The 17,937-nt window shown below is 42.1% G+C and overlaps 1 protein-coding gene across 1 annotated transcript in view; it reads left to right on the top strand.

Annotated features, from left to right (window-relative positions):
- Positions 1 to 12,440: 12,440 nt before the first annotated feature.
- The window catches only part of plekha6 (pleckstrin homology domain containing, family A member 6), a gene marked incomplete at its 5' end in the record, with an annotated part of 47,371 nt that continues 41,874 nt past the window's right edge, over positions 12,441 to 17,937 (top strand). Inside the window, 3 exons of the mRNA XM_079186282.1 lie at positions 12,441 to 12,456; positions 13,535 to 13,585; positions 14,024 to 14,124. Of these exons, the coding sequence (XP_079042408.1) occupies positions 12,441 to 12,456; positions 13,535 to 13,585; positions 14,024 to 14,124 (168 nt within the window). The remainder of the gene's footprint in view (positions 12,457 to 13,534; positions 13,586 to 14,023; positions 14,125 to 17,937) is intronic.

The raw sequence follows: 17,937 nt of genomic DNA, 5'->3' as shown, positions 1-17,937 counted from the left end.
GAGCCGAGAGCCCAGTGTGTGGAGTGTGGGGTAATGCTATCAAACGAAGCACTGAAGCCTTCGAAACTAGCGACACCTAGCGACGAAACATCCAACGCTCGTGGGAAAGCCGGTGGAATTTTTCAAGAGAAAGAAAAATGGGCTACAGATGCAGAAAAGGTCTGTCGTGTCACTGACTGGTAACTCCAAATGTGCTTTGAAAGCCAGCTACCTCGTAGACAGACGTGTGGCACAAAGTAAGAAACCATTCACCATAGCGGAGGAGTTGGTTCTGCCTGCCGCTGTGGATATGTGCCGTGAGATGATTGGAGAGGCTGCTGCAAAGAAGCTGCTGACCATACCACCCTCAAACGACACTCTGAGTCACCGTATCGCGGACATGGCCTCAGACATACAGCATCAGCTGTATAAAAAGTAGCCCATTTTACTCTTTGCAACTCGATGAGTCCACTGATGTCACGAATGCCGCACCGCTGTTGGTTTTCAGGAATGTTTCCGCTGCATGGATAACTACTTCACTGAGAATGGCCTGGACTGGCAGAACTGTGTTGGGGTGTGCAGTGATGGTGCAGCGTCAATGACTGGCAGGCATAACGGCGTCGCCAGCAGATACTTGATTGTGCACCAGAAGCTAAATGGACCCACTTTTTTCTCCACCGTGAAAGCCTTGCAGCAAAAAATATGTCCCCAGAGTTCCATGAGGTGATGGATGTGAGTGTGAAAACCATCAACTTCATTAAAAGTAGAGCTGTGAACTCCAGATGTTTTGCCAAGCTGTGTGAGGACATGGAAGCAGATCATGTCCAGCTGCTCTATCACAGTGAGGTGAGATGGCTCTCAAGAGGACTGGTCCTCAATCGTTTGTTTGAACTGAGGAATGAGGTCTTCTCTTTTCTCACTGAGAAAAAATCTCCTCTGGCACATTACTATGCCAACATGAGGTTCACAGCTAAACTTGCCTACCTCTGTGACATGTTTTCACTGCTGAACCAGCTGAACATCTCACTTCAAGGGAGAAATAGCAACATATTTGTTGTTGCAGACAAAGTTCAAGCTTTCAAAATAAAACTTGCTTTGTGGACTAAGAGGGCCCAGGAACAGAGGATGGACATGTTTCCATCCTTTTGTCTGACATTTTGGACTCCTCAGGTGTAGATCAGTGACTAAGTCTCTCAGCACCTCTCACAACTAGCAAAGAAATTTGATGACTACTTTCCTGAGGATCCCAGAGACGGACACATGTGGATTTTGGACCCATTTTCTGTGGATCCCACTGAAGATGATGTTGCTTTGCCCTCACATCTGGAATCCCAGCTTCTGGAAGTTTTCACCGACAGCACTTTAAAGTTGCAGTGGGGCAAACTGGACCTGGGCTCCTTCTGGATTGCTGTCTCAAAGGAGTACCCATGTCTAGCACTGAGGGCTGTGAAACTCCTTCTCCCATTCACGACTACATACCTGTGTGAATCAAGATTCTCCAGTGTGGCCACAACTAAGACCAAAGCCCGAAACAGACTCAGAGCAACACTGGAGGCTACTCTGAGAGTGAGCCTTTCCCCCATTCCACCAAGACTGGATCTGATCGTGTCTGAGAGGCCCAAGTGTCTCATTAAGAGGGGAACATAAAAAGGGAGTTGTAGCTTGTCAAAAAATGGACTATTGTTTGTCACAGATATGAAGAACAACTTCTGGTTCGGCCATGCAAACATTAATTCACAGATTATAAGGCTATATTTTCATTTGCACTTTATTTACATTTTATTTATAGTTTATTTAATTTAAAACTTATTATTTTGAATGTATTTATTTTATTACCACATATTTATTTATCAAATTTCAATTTTTTTCTCAGTTTTTTTGAGAGTCCCTCCTTTTTTTCTGTAGTGAAATCTAATTATTACTTATTTTTTTGTTAATAAGCCTGAATTGAGCCTTTCAATGTGTTATTGTATTAGCTTGATTTGTTCCATTAATTGTTAGCCTGTTGGGCTTTTTGTTGTGTATGCAGATTTACACACACATGATAAATAAATGTCTTTGTGATCATCACATTGTATCATCTCATTTATTTGACAAGGGTTTTGCTTGTTAAACTGTAAGTGAATTTGATTTAATTATTGAATACAAATCAAACGAAGACTGAGATAAATTAGTTAAACCAATACAGTGTTAATTTCTTGAGGTCAAAAAGGTTAAGAACCCCTGTGTTACAGGATATCATTGAGATCTGTTGTGAGGGGGAGAATATGTATGAATGAAATCACTGCTTCTTAATACTTTATAGAGGAAGTTCTAGTATATGAAGTGTGTTGCGATAACTAATGCGATGATTCAATGCTATTATAAATACAATTAAATTGAATTGACTTCACCCAGCTAATATCACTGCTCGTCGTGTAATAATATGAATTTGTGTTGTTAACGTTCTATAATGCTGCAATTTCTTCTGATATAACGCTGCCTGTTCTCAGCACAGAGCACCTAGAAAAATGGATGCACTTCAATTCAGAGATATCTCAGGAAAGAGATGTGTGTAATCCATGTGAACGCTTACCAGCAAATGTAAAGACAGCAAAAAGTCACAATAAGGAGGGAAGGTGGATGGGTCAAACAAACACCTGTATTTGTATAAAGAGTGTAATGTTTCTGTGTGTGCGTGTAAGATGCGTAAGATGTGTGAATGTGCATGCACTCATCAGGGGAATTTCTCACATGCAGATTAATGGGTCACTGAGCTAACTTTGGACTGCAGCCTGGCTCTGCTCTCATGACAGTAGCTCTCTTTTCAGCAGAGTACATCACCATGGTAATGCGGGCTGCAGTCTCTGAACAGAAAACACTTTAACAGAATCTTAATTAATAACCTGCTCTGGCATAATTCCTTTTCCATAACAAAAGATGAGACAAGCAATAACAGTGAAGATCTTGCAATCAACACTGAATCCAAATCCATGTGCTGTGTATTGCCCTGCCTGTGAAAATGTCAGTGGTATTCCAGCCTTATTATGACTACAGGGGATTTGTCTTTCTCTTGTCCTACAGCAACTGTCCTGTATTGTAGGGCTCATGTCTCAGTAATCTGTTGTTACTCCTGTTTGTCCAATACCTCAGGGCTGATTGCAGCCTTGAATAACATTGTGGAGAATCCCAGCAATAAAGCCAGGATAGTCCCAGAAGATGTACACAGAAAACACTTTGTGATAAGGGTAACAGGCAACAGAACAGTCTCTTCCGGATTAACTGCTGCACTATTTATTTTTCTTTGTTGCTGATTTAATATACAGGTCTTTGTCCCCTTTGTCTTCCTTTCTCTGTAACCATTTAACAAAATATTCTCGGTCAACGCTGTGATTATTTTACAAACATTATCTTTAGTGCATGCTTTTCATTTCTTTCTTATTTTGACGTTAATTCCTTCTGTGCTGGGGGTTCCTCTTTTTATTCTGATCACGTCTGTTTTGTACCAGCCATCCCCCCGTTTCTCCCTGGCCCAGCTGTGTTTTGGAAAAGAAGGCTTAGAGAGAGGGAGTGATGGAGGGAGGAATTTGTGACAGTGCAATTTACCACTGTGATTGCTATGCCAGCAGGGACCAAGGGCCAAAGAATGGGCACAAGTGGAGGAGAAAAAGTGCAGGACTTTTGTCGTATAGGTTGTGTTTTACAGGGCTATCTCTGAGTCCTCCAAGGAACAGCTTGTGCTTGCATGAGTATCTGTTAGGACAAACGTGTTGAACTTTTAGTAAATATGTGATATTTCAGATATTTCTTCTCTTTGACTTGGCTCGGATGTAAATGATAGATACTCTACAATCCATAGGCTTAATTCAATTTAACTATTTTGGAATTTTCCAAATAAATATTTTATATGATTTTATACATTTTCTAGATTTTTATTTGTATTTATTTATTTTTATAAAAAATCTAGATTAGCTATTTTCAGCACAATTAGACATGATATGTGTGCTCCACATTGGTACCTCTAAACAAATTGCTGATGCAATTGATCAGATGCCCAATCCACCTCAGCAGGCCCCTTTTGTCACAAAGGAGCAATGGCTCCACTCATTAGCTCATTTTCGGCAGGTTGTATCCTTGATGTCATTCTTCCGATCACTACCCAAAGCTCTTGACCATAGGTGAGGGTCGATAGATAGACTGGTGAATCTAAAACTTGACTTTCGGCTGAGCTCCCTTTTCATCGTGATGGTCCTATACAAAAGTCACATCACTTATGAAATCGCACCGAACCACCTGTCAGTCTCAGGTTCCATTTAACCCTCAGCTGTGAACAATATCCAGAGATACTCTAGAACGCTCTTGCTTGGGGAAGTGATTCACTACCCAACCATGAGGGTGCAATCCACCATTTTCTTGGAGAGAACCGTAGACTCAGACTTAGGGGTACAGGGGTACTGACTTCACACACAGTTTTAAACAGCCCCAGTGCATGCTGGAGGTCATTTTCTGATGAAGCCAACAGAACCACATCATCTACAAATAGCAGAGACGCAATGCTGAGATACCCATTCTGGATACTCTCCTCCCCCCAACTGCACCTTCTGATCCTGTCCGTGAAGATCACAACAGAATCGATGACAAAGGACAACCCAGGCGTAGACCAACACCCACTGGAAACGTGTTTGACTTTGTGCCGCTTACACAGACACAGCTCTCACTTTGGTTACAAGGACCGAGCGGCTCATAGCAATGACCCTGGTACCCCATATTCCCACAGAACCTCCCACAGGACTCCCAGGGGAACACGGTTATACATCTTCTCCAAGTGCTCAAAATACTTGTAGCCACTACAGGCACTGACAACCTTCCAACCACAACTCCTTTCAGCCGCCTCCACAATGGAGGCTTTGAACATGGCCCACTCAGATTCCTTGTCCCCAGCCTCACCCAGGATGTACAAAGAAATCCTCTGGCGGTGGCAGTTGAAGACTTTGCGGACAGGTGCCTCAGCCAGATATTCTTTGTTTATTCTCACTATAGATTTGTTTCCTACATCTGTCTCCCCTCTTCTAATCCAACCAACCACCAGTTATTGATCAGATAAAAAGCTCTGCTGCTGTCCAAGACATAAGGCCGCACTATTCCAAACCCTAATGTTCTCCACTAGCTCCTTCATATTAACACTGAGAGGTCCTCAAAAAACAAACACCTTCCAACCAACAACCCTCTTCTACCCCACTCTTACTACACTGGCTACTTTGACTTTCCCAACACTAATTAATTAGATAATTAGTAAAAAAGAATGCAGTCGCAACATAACATTTATCAAACCTCCCTCAACAATGACAGCATCTTTCTTGTTCCTATATGAACATCTTAGATGAAAATGTGACCCTGCCACCTACAAGTAACACATACGGAACAACCTTTCATTACATTCAATTTCCTCAACTGGGTAGTATACGTAACTTTTATAGCAGTAACTCTTACAGTACTTCAAGTTGATTGACAGAATTTTAAGCTTATAAAAATACAAAACTATGAGGCTCGCCCCCCAGGGGTCAAACCCATTGGCCAAAACTGTAAACATTACAAATTCGTCATAGATGCTCCTAGAGACTCAGTTTTTCACAGAAGGAGGAGAGGCACGGGAGCTAATGGCTGCACGGATTAATTTTTATTTTTTGCTGATTTTCATCCAGAAAATCATCTCAAGGTGCAGAGCGTTTACAATTTTCTGATGTTAGGCTGTGTGTTGATCTGTGGCTTGTGGAGTGTAACTTTGGTTTGAAGGAGAAGAATTCGGAAGATATGGTTCGATTCAGTGTGTTGTCCTTGTGCTTGTTGATATGCTCTTTGTCTGTGAAAGTGCCATAGGTCGCGCCTGGGATCGGTAACGGAGAACATAGCTCGCCTAGTTCTTGAAATAAAAAAATCCTGCATTTCCTCATGCGCCCCACCTGCAATACCGTTGCGCCCCACAGTTTGAGAACCACTGACTTAACCAATAAAGTATTAAATATCCAATTTTTTAACACATCCTTTAAAGGTAAGATTAAAATCTCCCAGATATAAAATTGTCCCAGATAACAACAAATGACATAAATGTTGACAGTTTTCAGAATCAGAATCAGAAACGGTTTATTGCCAAGTATGTTACACATACAAGGAATTTGGCTTTGTGACTGGTGCGGGTATGAAGGCAAATCACTGTCAAGAAAATCCGGTTTATCCAAAGACGAGCATTGTAACCAATTAGATGTAGATATACAAGGGAGACTGGGTCCGCCCACTTACTGTCAAAAAGAAAAACTACTCGCGAGCGAGCAGAAAAAAGACTTGAGAGCGAGCAGAATAAAGTTTTGCGAGGGAACAGGTTTAAGCTACTCGAGCGACTTTTGCTCACGCGAGAGTGAATTTTGCTCGTGGAGTGATATAAAAGTGCTCGTCAAAGTAAAATATGCGTGCGGCTGTTTGATTTTCGCGCACGCATGGGTCTCATTTGCGCTCTCGGATTTTGACAGTGATTTTCCTTCATATGCGGGACAATAAAACAAAACGGCACCTGCCAAGGCCGTCTAGACTTCTCCCTGGCTCCTAACCAGACCGTGCAGCACTGCCTTTTCGGTCGCGGATACAAGGTTTTTGACACTTATTTCCACCCCACCTATCTGAATAAATCAATATTGTGGACTGTATTACAGCAGCACAGGTCATTTTTGACAGTAGGGGAAAGAGGGAGTCACTATTTTACGCTGAGCTCAGGTTTCCCCTAGGATGGGCCTAACACTGAATCCCTTTACGGAATGCAATGAATACAAGCAATTAAAAAAAAAAAAAAATCAAGATTTGGCATTATCTGATATAAATTAATGATAAAATTCTGACAAAATCAGAATGAGTTAATATGACAATAATAACGTTAATTTCATGCCCAGGTCACTATGAATGGGTCGGGTCGACAGATTGATAAATATGACAGTTGTGATTGTGTTTCCAATGCTGCCCCAGAAAAGCCAACAAGTCACTTTTGAGTGACAAGACGTGACCGACTGCTCCTGAACGTGACTTTGGATATCACAGCTTCAGTTCATCCTTCACAGCCATGTGGAGATCAACCGAGGAGCTGAGGTAACGTTATGCTTATAAGCCGAAATTCAAAGTCTCCAGTATTGTTTTGTCTTGATGATAATTGAACTGTTAACATCTCAGATAATGTTTCACTTGGTCTGTTTCATTAAATTAGGTTGCTAATATTAGTGGAGCTAGCTCTGTGATGTTAGCTAGCTCGAGCTCAAGTAGCCTTAGAAAGGTTAGCTAGCTAACAGCATAGCGAGTTAAGTTAACATAAATAAAGTTAATCACCAATTACAGTGTTAAGATGTTACGTTAGTAACCTAACTTGTTTACTTGTGCCATTATAGAACCAACTGTAGGACCGCAAACAGGACGATTATCAAAAGGGAGAGCGGACCAGAAATCGCCGACGTGTGCTCAAGAAGATGAACAGTTGAGGTAACGCTAACAGTAACATTACGTGTGTGTTATCCCAGGAGCAACATTAACATCAGATCAAACTCATTAGTACATTGTGGTCCATTGTCTTAGCTTCATTTCTTCACCTAACGTAATCAGTTCATCACATAGTCTGTTAATTTAAACTGTATGGTTTTGTTGCATTAGGTTTTTGTAAAGACTTAAACTGATAACATATGTGAGGCTCAAGCAAACCCACAGTTGCACACCCAAAGCTTATTTTAAGTGTGTTTTCCCTGGATGGCAAAGAACTTTCCAGAAGTTCAGAACATTGTGTTTCTAAAGTTTTTATTTTGTTTGTGTTACAGTCACTCGTCATCAGAGATTGAGGATACCAGCCAGACGCTGCAGTCACGTCCTCTTTTAAGGTGTTCTCTCTCTTTATTGTTTTCACTCATATGTGAGTTGCCGGACCGGGTCGGGACCGATAGCTGGACCTTCGCTGTTGCATTTCCATCACATTCGCTGGTGGGAGTGTGCGGATCGGGGCGGAACAGAGAGAAGAGGATTATTGTAAATTGTATGAAGTCTAACTTTGCCTTTTTTTTTTTTGCTGGCGGATTCGCGGGCCACATAAAATGAGGTGGCGGGCCAATTTGGCCCGCGGGCCGGGAGTTTGAGACCCCTGTATTACGCTGTTCTTGATACTATTTTAATTCAGTGTTACACTGTTGATGCTAATGAGTTCAGTTAAGCTGTTCATTAACGATTTTATTGGTTTATCAGTTTTCTTCTAAACATGCAGTACATTGTGAGTTTTGTGATGTAATACAAATGTCCCTTTATTATTTGAGAACATGTAATAAACTGCAACAATTATGTATTGAATGTCTATTGTTATTCTTTTATTTGTTGGGAATTAAATGCAAAAGTAGCTGGTAATTTATTATCCTTTGTAAATAAATGGTAACATTCTGGCATATACCGTAAAATCATGGTAAAGCCCAGTTATCTTACTATCACATATATGGTAAAATACCGTGAAAGTAAATTACGGTAGTGCACCGTAAAAAAAACCCGTAAATTACTGGCGTCCCTGCTGCCAGTAAGTTACCGTTAATTTACGGTGAAATCATTTAGAGTGAGACCCTAACCCAACCAATGCCATGTCCAGTGGCGGCTGGTGGAAAATGTTCTAGGTGGGGCCATCCAATCAATTTCAGCGAACATCCCAGTATGATTTAATGCAAACAAATTCAAACACGCATTACTACTTTGCAGTTAAATATTTAACATTTATTCCAATATGAAAAAAAAGCAGTAAATAACATTTTGACAAACACGTCAGGACATCTTATTTTTGTCACCCTCACAGGCAATTCAGTATCAATATATATATATATATATTTATATTTTATAATAAAATATAAATATAATATAAAACACACATATATATAATCTAATGTGTATTTATTGAGATGCCCCTATGAACTTTGTTTGTTGGGGAAACACCCAATCAGTGTGGTGAGGATACCTGCATGTTTTTCCTGACAGATTATTTGTAGAGGAATTTTGCTCTTCTGTCCTTCTGAGTGGCAAACCTCTCAGTGACCCTCTTATTGAAGTCAGGAATGTCTCTGACAAGTTTCTTCTCCATGGAGAGCATAGCCAGAGCATTAAGGCGATCCTGTGTCATAGTGTTTCTCAGGAAGGTCTTGATCCTCTTCAAAGTAGAGAAACACCTCTCGGATTCAGCTGTGGTCATGGGTGTGGTGATGAGGATCCTGAGAAGACTGACAGTCTCTGTGAAGGTGCTCTGAAGGTTGTTCTCCATGAAAAACTGGTACATAGGCACTGCACCACTGCAAGCCTTGAACTCACTGTTTTCATAGATGAGGGACAGTTCTGTTTTGAGCTTGGCCTTGTTCAACATGGGGTAAGCCTCCACTGTGGTTTCAAGCACTGAATCCGGGAACTTCACACTGTGTTGTGGGAACAACTCTCCATGCAACAGTGTGGTGCTGATGAGGTGCTGGGTGAAGGAGAACCGCTCCTTGGCATGAATCAGGATAGTATCACATACCTGTAAAAGAGATCAGCTTAAAATTTGCAATAAAGCTATTTTGATGAAAGTGATTCTGATTGAACACTTTCCAAGTCAAGTATATGACTACTAAGGTTTTGAAAATTCAAAAATACAATGTGTGTAAAATCTTACAAAGAACTTTAGATGATGGGAAATTATAACTACATCATCAAATGTATCAGAAGGTCAGTTACCAGCTTGTCCTCCCCTTTTCAAGGAGACAGAAGACTATGTTACTGAATATTTGACTACTTCCTGTAATTAGCATTCACACATATAGTATACACACATAGTATAGGTCTGTGTGTGAGAGTATAAAGTATATATATTGACAACTACATGACAACTTACCTCTGTAGCCAGCCTCTGTTGTTCTCCTGGTCCCAGCATCCTCCGTTGCTTTTTGGGCTGGTGCTGCTGGTCAGATGCACTGTCCCCACACAGAGAGGAAACGGAGGCTCTGGTCCAAAAAATAAAGTTTAAGTTGCTAACTTGCCATCTTCAATAACAACTAGGCCTCTTCTACAAATTGACTTGGTGGACACCTGAATAAGCCTGTTATTAGAAATTGTGTTTAATAACTACCTGCATTATTATACAAATCTTCTTTTTCCTTTTAAAATATTTAAACAAATATCATTGTGATGTTCTCTATCATTCACTTTGGTGACTAGGCACATTTAGGCTTTCTAACAACAAAAGCTTTATCAGCCAGTAGTAAATATAGTTATTTACCTGATCGTTAGAATGCTGTCTGTGAACCTCTGGACGAGTGCTTTTATGAAGACGGGGTCGATGTTCCTCTTCTGCAGCTGGTTAAATAGCATGTCCACATGTGGCATGATCTTCTGGAACAATGCCAGGAAAAAGCAGAAAGTCTCGTCTTCAAGCATCCTCACAAAGCCACCTGCCTCTCTGACAGTTAGGGGATCAAAGTTCCCAGAGTCTCTGATGGTCTGGAAACACATTAGGAGGTCATCTTTGTGCTCATACACAGTATTTACAGCGCGGCTGTGGAAGTTCCACCGTGTTGTAGAGGCTCTAGGAAGTCTATGCGCAACCACTTGGTCAAGCACGGTGGTTCGCTTGGGAGACCTGGAGAAGAAGGCAGAAATTCCACCAAGGTCGGAAAAGAAGGTGCGGATCCTGGGGATGTGTGATGTTGCCTTCTGCATTATGAGGTTCAGCTGATGCACGTAGCAGTGGACGTAGTGAGCATTTTCGTAGACATCCAGTATCTTACGCTGCACTCCGCCGGTGGCTCCCCTCATTACAGCAGCCCCGTCGTAAGCTTGAGCAATAAGTTTGGCCTTTTGTCCGTTTGGGAGTATGGTGCTCAGCCTCTCCATAAGCGCTGTAGCGATGGTGTCAGCGGTTGCGTTCTGGATGGTAATGTACTCGAAAAACCGCTCTTGGACATTACTGTTGGCGTCGATGTAGCGTAGCACAAGCACCAGCTGGCAGTGGGTGGAAATATCAGTCGTCTCATCTGCTTGAATTGCGATAAAATCAGCGCTCTTTACTTCCTCCAGAATGTAATCGTTCATAACTGACAGCATGCAGTCCAACAGCTCGTTTTGTACCGTCTTTGACATACCTTTAAAAACGCTAGCTGTCTTAAGGTGCTCCTCCAGCACACTGTCGAGGGAGGCAACAAAATCCACCAATCCCCTGAAAATGCCAGGGTTGTCCGAGGAGTCAGTCTCGTCATGCCCACGCAAGGCCAACTCAAAGGCCCCACAAAACTTCACACAATCAATTATTTTGGATAGAATGTGCCTGTTTTTATCCACCTCCTCGTTGTGTTTCCTCACCGCAATCCTGTGTCCATCGTCCAGCTGAGTAGCGATGTTCACTTTGCCTAATATGGCTAGCTTCACGGAGTTATCCATATGTGTCCTGGTATTCTCATGTTTTTTCACTCTCTCAGACAGGTGCTTCAAGTCCCTCACTCCTGAAGCTGCCCATGGTGAATCTGTCCCCGTTGTTTTAAAAAGCAAGCATGGAAAGCAAAATACGGCATTAGCATCACTGCATCCAGCTAGCCAAACCTTCTTGGTGTACCAGTCTCTGGAGAAGTGTCGCATGTGCTGCTTCCCTTTCACGCCAGTCTGCTGTCTTACTGTGAGGTCAGGTTGATCTGGGCCCAGTTGTTTTACCTGTAGTTTCTCCGCCAAAGTTCTCCGCTCAAACGGGTCTTGGAGGAGAGATTTTACCGAGTTAGGGTTGAGTCTTGGAAGAGCAGCGCTCGCACTCGCCATTGTCATTGTCATGTCGTGAAAATGGCGCCAGCGCTCGCCTGTAGAGACTTCTCCTGACGAGAACGCGCAGAGTGGGGCCAAATCGTTTTGGCCCCACTCTGAATCTATTTGAGGACGCTGATTGGCTAAATTGTATGTCACTCATTTATATCTTTAATCAGCAATTGGCTAAACTGCTTCATAGACCCGCCTCGGTGGGGCCAGCCCCACCAGCTGCGTGTTCTCAGACGTGCACACAAGCGGAGATGATGAGCAGACAGGCTGCAAAAAAAATCCCCTTCAAAATAAAAGCACATGATTTTTTTTTTCTTCTTTTTTTTTCTTCTTTTTTTGGACTGGGGCCAGGCCCCACCTTGACCAGCCGCCACTGGCCATGTCATTGTTGTGTTCTTTTGGAGTGAGCTTGCGTGAGAAAAGGGTACAGGTATGAAGCTTCTGGTCAGAAGGCTATGTCAGTGGCTGTTCCATTGAAAAATGGAGCCTGTGCACCAGTCAATATGTGGATTATGAATGTTAGAGATTTGTGGTGATTATACAACATGCCCCAATGTTCTGTATCATAATTTCAGAGTGGTCAATCGAGAGCACTTGTGTTTATGGGTTGGGGAAGGGACTCCTGCTGAATGGTTTTATAGGTTAGGAATTTTTGTAGTTGCAACATGGGCATGGAGCAAGGTGTGAGATTGCCTTTTGGAGAGGAAGGCTTGGCTCACCAGTAACCTTTGGATGACTGGTGAGCCTCTCCTTTTACTCGAAAGGTTTGCTACTCCGGTTGCAAATTGCAGCAGTTCCCCTGCAGACGGCGCTGTTGTTCTGCTGTGGTGAGCCTGGTACTGGCAAGTTGCTTAGGCTCTACCGGTTTAGGTGCATTCGAAAAAGGAACCAACGAGTAAAAACAAAACAATGATGGGTCCTTTTGCCTGGTTGTCAGGGCTCTCTCTCATCCGCTAGGTCTGAAATTAAAAGAGAGTTGTTGACTTTTTATCAATAAACACAAAAAAAGGGTGTTAAAAACATTTATTAATTGTTTACATACCGCTTTTAATGGCGTAGTGCAGCTGTTAAAATCAAGTGTTACTTCATGTCTTAATACTGTGAGTACCTCAAATAACATTCTCCTCCATTGTATTGAGTTGGTGGCAGATATATCAAAGCTGGACCAATAAAACCAAACGCATCTGCATGGATAGATACTCACTCTTAGTAAGTAAGAAAAATATGATTTATATAATTTCGCCTGTGAAAATACTCCTCACGTGTAAATCATTATTAAGTCTTTTTTTTCATCTTGTCACTTTGTATCATCACAGGGGAAACTGAATGCATGTTCATGGTTTCAGTCTATAAATACAGACATCAATAAATCATTCAAATGTGAGTGGTAGACATGAACAGGAGAGAGGCAGAAGTGTTTCTATTTACCTGCTGTCCCTTTATGCATGTGTGTGTGCGTGTGTCATTGGCGCAGACGAGCAGCAGGTACAGTTGGCTGGGGGCCAAGATTCCTGCAACACTGAGTCACATGGGCTGATCATTATCTTGCGCAAACACAAAACACACACACACACTCTCTCACACACACACGCACACACAATCACACAGAGCAGGGATCAGGGTATTGTATGATTGCACAAGCACTTCCCCCTCCCCCATACTTCTCCGTCTCTCTCCCTCCCTCCCTCCCTCTCTCCCCCTCTCTCCCCCTCTCTCTCTCTCTCTCTCTCTCTCTGTCACACACCCACACATAAACACTCACACTCAGTAGAGAGAGTGTCGTTGCAGAGCTACATTCGGGAAATAAGAGGTAGGAGGTCACAGAGAGAGGAGTGTATTCCTTTTCAAACTGCTGAAATTTGTATGCCTCCTTCCATTATTTAGTCAGCACCGGTGCTCTCCTTCTACAGACCTTCTATTTATCACCGCTGTATCCCGGTGTGTGTGTGAGCCATTACCGCTGCTTATCACAGGGACCCTCGGACCATAATGGATATCTATTCTAGGAAGCTGTCACCGTGGGAGCAGAGAGTGCGCTGGGAGGAGAGCAGCTTGGATTCCACTCTCATGTTTGGGCTCTGAACACTCCTCCTCTGTGTTGCTGTCTTTTATCCTGCAGGTTGAATGAACTAGCTCAGGCTGTAATTGTTATTTCTCTCATACATTAGTTGTAGCCATGCCCTGGATCATAGATTCTGTTTCTGATTCTTTCGAGGAGGTTTTCACACATTCATTTTTCTCCTCACAGATGAGAAGGAGGACACGGTGCTAGGAAGTTTGCCATTGCTTAGTTTCCGGATCAAAGGAGTGGAGCCTTCGGATAACATCACCCGCAAGTTTGCCTTTAAGGTCAGTAACATCCTGGCGCAGAGACAGAGGGTACTGGGAGGTTTACGTGTTATTGCATTTCATGCTGGGGTGCTGGGGAACATAATGAGTGCATATGACTTTCAATGCTCATACGTTAGTGGTAAACAATGGGTTCTATGTAGGAACACATTGGGTCATTTAAGAGTGTAAGAGATGTTCCAAAACAGTGGTTTTGAAAGGCTGTAGGTTTTCCTGAGTATAAGCAAGTCCTTAAAGAACCATTGCTGCAACCATTGAAAACTGGTCTTTGTGCAATGTTAATACTCATTGCAAAAGCAGGATCTACTGAAGTTTGAAATTGTTCCTTGATTCCGTCGCTGTGGCTTCGTTAAGGGTGTTGGTTTGGTTTTGGTTGATTGATAGAAGGTGACTGGCTTCATGCCTGAGTCACATGATGTTGTTTATGACAGTTGAAGAGCCCCATGGAAACTAGAGTCTCTCAGTCCCATCAGAGTGAAGGACTGATGGTTTAGTTTTCAGTTGGGGAGGCTACATTAAATGTGGACGTCCTGTAGTCTGGGTTTTAATGTTTGATCAGATTCTCATTCCCTTATTTTTGATCAGATATTGCTTTATGTTGATGTTGTGTATATGATGTTGCTAAGTGTTTTAATTTCCCACAAACAATGCATCAGAACCATCCCCTTGCATTTAATTGGAAACCCTGTAAGGTTCATCATATGTGTTATTGGTGTCGATCATACATTCAGTCTCTCTTTGCCTATTTCTGAGCTCTAACGAAGTTGAGATGTTTGGGAGAAGTGGACAACAAACTGCTTGAGGTAACAGTCATCATCAACAGTTTGACTGATGCAGGTTTTTATCATGCCTTCCGTTGACAACCAATTTATTAGCATCATATCCGTGATGTCCAACATCGACAGCACTGACAAGACCATGTCCCAGTATAAAAAACATCCTTGTAGTCTAAAGGCACAGTGGGACTTCTCTGCAAGGTTTATGTTTGGTGGGAGGCAATGACAATCAAGGACCAAAAACATATTAATTGTATAATTGCTCTTCCTGACAAACAGATCTAGGCTGTGTTGCTCAGATCCTCAGGAATCACATCCGCAGCTTTGACAGTTGGGGACAAACAGCTCCAGAGGAGCAACAGCATACCACATAACAGAGCTGTTTGTCAGAGCTGAATAAAGATGAGACGATGAGGATGTAATGTAGGTTAGCTGGATCTGAAACTGCTGAGTAAAGCTTTATATAAGTTTGAAAGTTAGCCTTGTTTCCCCTTCAGCATCAGCATGTAACACACACACACTCACACACACAGTGACGGCTCTCTGTCTCCATCTCTCTTTTATCTCCTCCTCTCCCTGTGCCTCTTCTCTTCCTGCACTCACTGTCTGTCGTTATCAGTTTTATTCACTTTTCAGAACATTTAGTCCTTTCTGTTGTTCTCTTTCTTTGCATGCCCAGTACAAGCTCTGGTGCAAAGTCCAGTGCATGTACCCACTGTGTGTACACACACACACACACACACACACACACGCACACCTTGAGTGGAGATAGACTAAGCAAATATACTCTTAGACAGCTTGCCAAGGATTAAGGTGCTAATGTCCTGACTGGACACTTCCAATCCTACTGTAGAGTTAATATTGAAAAACATCAATGTCTAATATTAAAATGAGTAATCATGGTGTTGCAAATACAGCACAGTTAAAAGACTAAATTTATCTTCAAGAGTAATGCTATAAATATATTGGAAACAAATAAAAATAGAGATGGGAAAGTAATCATTAAAGATTATGACAAGGCCTTTGAATCAAACGTCTGGGTAGGTTGACAGAGCCCTGCTTCCAGTCTCAATGCTAAGCTAAGGTAACCACATTCTGACTCTGGCTCTCCAGCCCCACTATACACCATTTTAATAGTTTTGAAAATTACACAAGGTGTCTTTAACTAGATGTTTTTTATGCGACATAGCATACCCAACTTGTTTTGACACATCCGTTATGTAATTAATCTATTGTGAAACTCTGGCCGACATTGAGGTGTTCATCAGACAGCCTGCATCTGTTGCCCATCACCAACTGCGACATCTTTGGACATATTTTCAGTTGATGTGGAACTTGGCCCTCTTCAGATCCCGCTGGTCTGGGAGCAGTGCAACAGAGCTGTTTGTTTAGGTGTTGACTCTGACTTTGACTGTGAGGACATCAGCTTGCCACGCTGTGGTGACCTGCTTGATCTTATTGGTCAATTTGAATTGGTTATGTGATCTTTGGATTAGTCATTGCTTTGTATTCATACTGTGCTTCTCTAAAAGGACATTGGTATATTGTTATCCCCTTTACTCGTTCTTCTGCTCTCTTGTTGCTGCTCTTTTGTCGGCTGTTTGTTAACTGGTGGATTATCATGCTGCCATCAGTTCTCTCTATCTATAATAATAATTGCAATAATAAGATAAAATAAATTGTGAAAGTAAAGAGGGGCTTAGAACAGTGTGATGGAAGTTTATGATGCCTTCCCCATGCTCTATCATGTATCCTAACTTACTCAGCTTTGGTGCAAATTTTTACCTTTTTTTTTACCACTTGAGAATTCATAAAAATGATCAAATATACCACATTAAGACACCAAGACCTTGAAGAACACCGTCGAAAAGGCGGTCTGTGATTTCAAAAACGTTCCACATTTGCAGATTTCTGCCAGATTCGGGTTTTTCGTCGGTTGGATGGTCAGCACTTCTGTGGAAACTGCTCAGAAATCCCCTTATTGTCAATATACCGAGAACGAACCCTGAATTCCCTAGGTCTGTAGTTTGTGGTTGGAATGTTTCATGACTCTGTGATCATCCTAGGTACATTACACAGTAACGCCAAGTTTTGAAAAATAGTCTCACTACAATGAAATGGCTGCTAGTCACACCCAATTTATGCAGGTCTGTTCATGCAGTCTGTTCATTCATTTATACTGCATGAAAACAACTGTTTTCAAAATGTTTTTTTCACCAACACTGCATTTGATTAGCGTGGCGTAGAAGTGGCCCTGTCTAAAGAGGAGACTTTTGGGTAGGATAAAATTCAGTTTCCTTCAGATATCTTGAAGTCTCCGAAAATCTGGAGCATTATTCAGCCCCGTCCTAGCCAAGCTAGCACGACATGGTACCAATGGATTCATCAGGTCGTTGAGTTTCACTTGATACCAATCTTCATTCTCTTAAGACTAGCCCGCTACAGCCGCTTAAAAACAGTTTTGCCGGCCAGGTCTTACTTAAAGCAACGTAGTTTAGAAAAACTGTATTTTAAGAGAAGTAATTTGGAACTCTTATGTATCTTTAAAAGAGAATAGGACACAAAAGTAAACTACACAGGATCATGTTCACATGAAATTTATGTTTTTGCTGGGTTCATGAAAATTTGAGACTTGAAACGGGGTCACATACCAGACACAAGAGTCTGCGATCGTGAAATGTACTCAAGTCGAGTTTGATAGAGATCAATAACAGATCTGTTTCAAGACTCTGAAAAGTTAGGATTGGCCAATCCAGAGCCTTGCCGGTCATTGCAGTACAATGTCTCAAAAGTTTAGCTCTTTTCCAAACAGTACACCATAATGTAGTGCACCTCTTTAATCTGTATGGAGTCAACACATCAGGTGTTTGTGCTGCAGTAGTGAGCTGTTACAGATTTTAGTTAAGACTAGGCCACCATCAGAGGCAGGTGTTGTCAGCTTAGCAAGGAGAGGAGGACCACACGTGAAGGAATCATAGCAGCAGACAATTCATACTGAACGTATGTACGGGACAGATTTCACAGTGACGGCTGGTTG

The sequence above is a fragment of the Pholis gunnellus genome (genome assembly GCF_910591455.1).
Source record: "Pholis gunnellus genome assembly, chromosome: 3".
Classification (NCBI taxonomy): Eukaryota; Metazoa; Chordata; class Actinopteri; order Perciformes; family Pholidae; genus Pholis; species Pholis gunnellus.
The sequence above is the reverse complement of the archived record's forward strand: the minus strand, read 5'-3'. Positions and strand labels throughout refer to the sequence as shown.